Source organism: Octopus bimaculoides, chromosome 4 (genome assembly GCF_001194135.2).
Source record: "Octopus bimaculoides isolate UCB-OBI-ISO-001 chromosome 4, ASM119413v2, whole genome shotgun sequence".
Lineage (NCBI taxonomy): Eukaryota > Metazoa > Mollusca > Cephalopoda > Octopoda > Octopodidae > Octopus > Octopus bimaculoides.
Genome location: NC_068984.1, coordinates 133,610,298 through 133,614,991, shown reverse-complemented (window position 1 = coordinate 133,614,991; position 4,694 = coordinate 133,610,298). Strand labels below are relative to the sequence as shown.

At 38.2% G+C, this 4,694-nt stretch overlaps 1 protein-coding gene across 1 annotated transcript in view; it reads left to right on the top strand.

The window, feature by feature from the left end:
• The first annotated feature begins 3,608 nt into the window (after positions 1-3,608).
• Positions 3,609-4,694, top strand: part of LOC106880152 (glutamate--cysteine ligase catalytic subunit) — a 75,803-nt gene continuing 74,717 nt past the window's right edge. The window contains exon 1 of the mRNA XM_052967687.1: positions 3,609-4,545. Within this exon, the coding sequence (XP_052823647.1) occupies positions 4,396-4,545 (150 nt within the window). The 5' untranslated portion in view covers positions 3,609-4,395. The remainder of the gene's footprint in view (positions 4,546-4,694) is intronic.

The window sequence follows — 4,694 nt, the reverse complement described above, 5'->3', positions numbered from 1 at the left end:
TGAAATTCTTAATGCATCTTACCTATTTGATTTGTTACTAAAATTATCCCAGATGGCAACCGACAAAAATTTTGCCCGGTCCGGGAATCGAACTCAGTACCTCATGATTGTGATCTCAACACTATAAACACTGAGCCATGCGCCTTCACATCTCAGATGCTATTTCTGAAATACTTAACATATCACTTCAAGGTACTATACAAGTAGGTGCCTGTGGACGTGGAATGACGAAGGGGTTCTTTATGTTCTTTTTATGAAATTTTGGGATGTTACTGCCGTCATTTCCGTTTTTTATCGCAATTTACTTTCAAGTTTAATGACAGTTTACTCTCACTATTTTATAACCATAAACTGCATGCTAACCTGAAAACAGTTGCGCATAGGAATCTAACGGCTCAGTATTTCGCATTTACTACAAGTGTTAATTATACTCACAATTACACGTATACACAAGTTATACAATAACAAAGATGATTTTAAATGTAGATTTATAAAAAAAAACTAAAAAAAAAACAAAAAAAAACTAGTAAAAGGTATTTTGTTTTCTATTCACACGACCAGAAAAATGTAGTAGTATTTCTACTTTAGAATGTAACAAGACTATGAAAGCCACAACATAATTTCAGTACAGTACAAGATTCATGACCTGGAATACCAACACACACTCATATAAGGCGGTGAGCTGGCAGAATCGTTAGCAACGCTGGGCGAAATGCTTAGCGGTATTTCGTCTGCCGTTACGTTCTGAGTTCAAATTCCGCCGAGGTCGACTTTGCCTTTCATCCTTTCGGGGTCGATAAATTAAGTACCAGTTACGCACTGGGGTCGATGTAATCGACTTAATCCGTTCGTCTGTTCTTGTTTGTTCCCTCTATGTTTAGGCCCTTGTGGGCAATAACGAAATAGGTATTTCGTCTTCCGTGTGAATAGTCAGAAAAAAAAAAGGAAAAAAAAAAAAAAGGTGCCAGCAAGAGATCGGGGCTTGTGGGGTCGGAGCGTGGCCTGATCATCGCTTCATTTGTGTTGTCTAACGTTGTGTTAATATCATTCGATTTTTCTATTTTATATAATTTTTAAAGTCATGTTTTATGTAAACCATTCGCATTACTGATCCCAATCAGTTGTTTTGTACCATTCTATGTTTGGCTCCCTGTGGGCAATAAAGAAATTGGTATTTCATCTTCCGCAACGTTCTGAGTTCAAATTCTACCGAGGTCGACTTTGCTTTTCATCTTTTTGGGGTCGATTAAATACGTACCAGTTACGCACTGGAGTCAATATAATCGACTTAATCCGTTTGTCTGTCCTTGTTTGTCCCCTCTGTGTTTAACCCCCCTTGTGGGTTAAACGCATACATATTTACACTCACACAAACACACATGCTTGTCTCTGTACATGTGTACGCATGCACACACATACATTCATAAATACATGCGCGCACACATACACACAGACACACATATACATACATACCAAATACCTGGTGCACAAATTTGACAGAGATGCGGGAAAAGCAGCAAAATGTGATAACCGATGCAGACTCTGTGGAGTTAACACAGAAGATATCACCCACATCATAAGCAGTCGTCCGAAAATGTCACCACGGTGTTATCTGCCGATGAGACATGATGTTGTAGCTAGGACATTGTATAACGAGATCCGTTGGAAGGATAACCCGAAAGCCACAGAAATGAGAAACTACGGTATGGTAGAAGCTACAGCCACTCCTTGCTGGTGCTAACACTCTATATACGGATGGTAACTTTGCTATGGCTCCAAATATTTTAAAACAGATCTATATCATCCAAGCTGAGTAGGCCACCAACATTAGCCACAGGGATGGTACCAATCCAGTCATCTGAGTATTTGGCACTGGCAGACAGTAAGCGGCGCCTTGAAAACTGGTCCGACTGGCTGATGAGGGAGTCGAAGGTGGCCTTCGAAATTATGTTGTCCCAAGCTCTCTGACTCCGACAGTCCTCCGCCTTCTCAGGAACAGACAAGCCCAATTCCTTTCAGTGTTGGAGAGCTTCATCCAACTCCCTGTTGGAACTGGTCCATGCTGGAGAAGAGAGGATGTTGCTCACCAGGGTGGAGCAGGCGTGGGTGGAGGAAAGGAAACAGAGGAGAGAAAGATGGACGAACACTTACGAAGACCAAGACTTCCAAATCGCTTGGGCAATGCAGCCTGATCGTGGGACGTTGGAGAGAGTCTAACATTGACTAAGCATTCGAGTCTCTCAAAGATTAGGTTGTCGAAGCGTTGGAGGCACGATGGGAATCGGTAAGATGAGCTGAGTAAATATAGAAGCTGAGGGATCGTGTGACTATTACCGGCCACCGCATTAACAGGCCTATCAACACTGCGCCTTCCTATCGCTAAGGGGGTGCACTGGACGGCACTGCCCCCTCGCTATTCAAAGCTGTATCCTCAGATTTACACTGATACAATTATTTCAAAACTCCATTTCACCATTATTACAAATTAGTGCTTACCCAGAATATTCTGAAGCACCCCTGGGCACCAATGTCTGGAAATGAGCCTGACAATGTGTATGATTCATAGATGACTTTTAGAATTAATGTGATTTTAAACTTTTCAAATTTGTCGAATACCCAGGCGAAGAAATAGGAATTATAGGAATGCAAATGCAATTTTGTATCCTCATAAGTAAAGAGCGGGGCAAACATGTAAGAGTCACAAGCAAAAATAAAACTCCTGGCCGATGACGTTTAAATCTAACGGTAAAATTTTAAATCACATCGATGCTGTTATCTATAGCGAAGTAGCAACATACATCAACATTGATGTTGGATTTAAGAACTTTACGTCTGTCCAAAATAAACTGCCAAGAATTCATAAGAAAAATAAGAAAGCCTTGCTGAAAAAGATAAAAGTAGAACGCTGTCGTGTATTCAAGTCAACACACACACACACATTCTAAGAAGATCGAAAGGTAAATCCTTTCGGATACTTCGGACGCATAGAACTCTTATGAACTCATGTCACATAAGCTTCCCAAGTTCATCGGAGTTTCATAGGTAGTATATATATATTCTTTTTTACATTACAAGAGTTGATGTTAGCACCTTGCAGTAACTTTGGTATTGATGGGACTTCAGTAAGAAAGGAGAATTTGATCTCAGAACGTGAAGATCCGGAAAAATAACGCAAGGCATATCGTCTGCCGTTTTTAACAATTCCGCCAATCAACTTGAATTGGTACTTTGTCGACCTAGAAATGAAAGGCAAAGTTGATCTCAGCGGAATGTGAACTTAGAATGCAGGGAGCCGAGGGAGGGGATACGTACGGGAGACAACTTCAAACATGTTTCTGTATTATTAGAGCTTCTTAGCAAAGTATAAACTTTAACGTACTGCTACAGTAGAAATGAAAGAATCACACTAAGTATATGTACAATATTGTACACAAGCAACAAATCATAGAGGCTACTCTCACAGGTGAGTGTTTAATTCGACGAAAGATAAGATAGTATCGTGTATAGATGTTATCTACTTTTATACTAAATTTTACTAACTGCAAATAGCTGTTATTTTCAATGAATAAATAATCGGTTGAAAGAACCGACTTAAACAAGAATTAGAATGATTAGATCACTATTTCATGTTTTTTAGGAGTTCATAACTCTAATGTATTCAAATCCAAGCACAGACCAATGGAGGAGCCACTCTGCTGGAAATAACAGTGAAATCTCCCTTAAATCGCAACTTCATCTGCTAGAAATAGCAGTGAAATCTTCTTCAAATTACATTTACTCTCGCAAAATGGGAAGGATTTATTACTTAATGTGACTCTAAATACACAATTTTGAAAAGAAAATTGGATAGTCATGGTTGGAACGCCTTTGACCATTGGTCTGGGGTTATACAGCAACAAACACACGCATACGTTTAAACACATGCTAAAACTTATATAAAATAAGTCTGCACTAATTTTCTAAAAAAATATAATAAATATAATAGATAAACTAAGGCAAAATTTTCGTAAATCACCGCAGCTACACATGCGCAATAGTGAGTGTCAAAAACTCGATTTTGTTAGTTGTTTACACTCGTTTCTCTCCCCATTCCTTTGAATGATTGGACTCTTTTTATGGAAGTAAAGAGGAATACATTTAACATTTCAGCTCTCTTATTTACTAAGTGTTGTACCCGCTCCAGATAAAACTCTTCACCATTCATTGCCAAGCAAGTTTATTGAAAGCCTTATTCAAAGAACAAACCAAAATAAAAAACAAAAAGCCCTCGTTTGTTCAATTGTTATATATATATATAAATATATATATATATATACATATATATATATATAATTGTTATATATATATATATATATATGACATATATTGTACACAACAACCACAGGCAACAGTGTGATGGGTCTTCTGTCAGAAGGGTCACCACTTTCTTGGGAAGAAACGAAAAGTTATGCTGACCACGTTCGGAAACATGGGGTGAAGCAATTCATTAATCAATATAGAAAACTTAAGGATCGCCAAAAAGATGTTCTATATTGGGGAGATGAGGTAAGTGTACATTGCCTGTATATTTTGTAATTCGCGTGTTTGCGTATATGTGAGCGTTACTGTGCGAATGTTTGCATTTCACTGTCTCTCCCCCACTCTCTATATACCATATATATATATATATATATATATATATATATATATATATA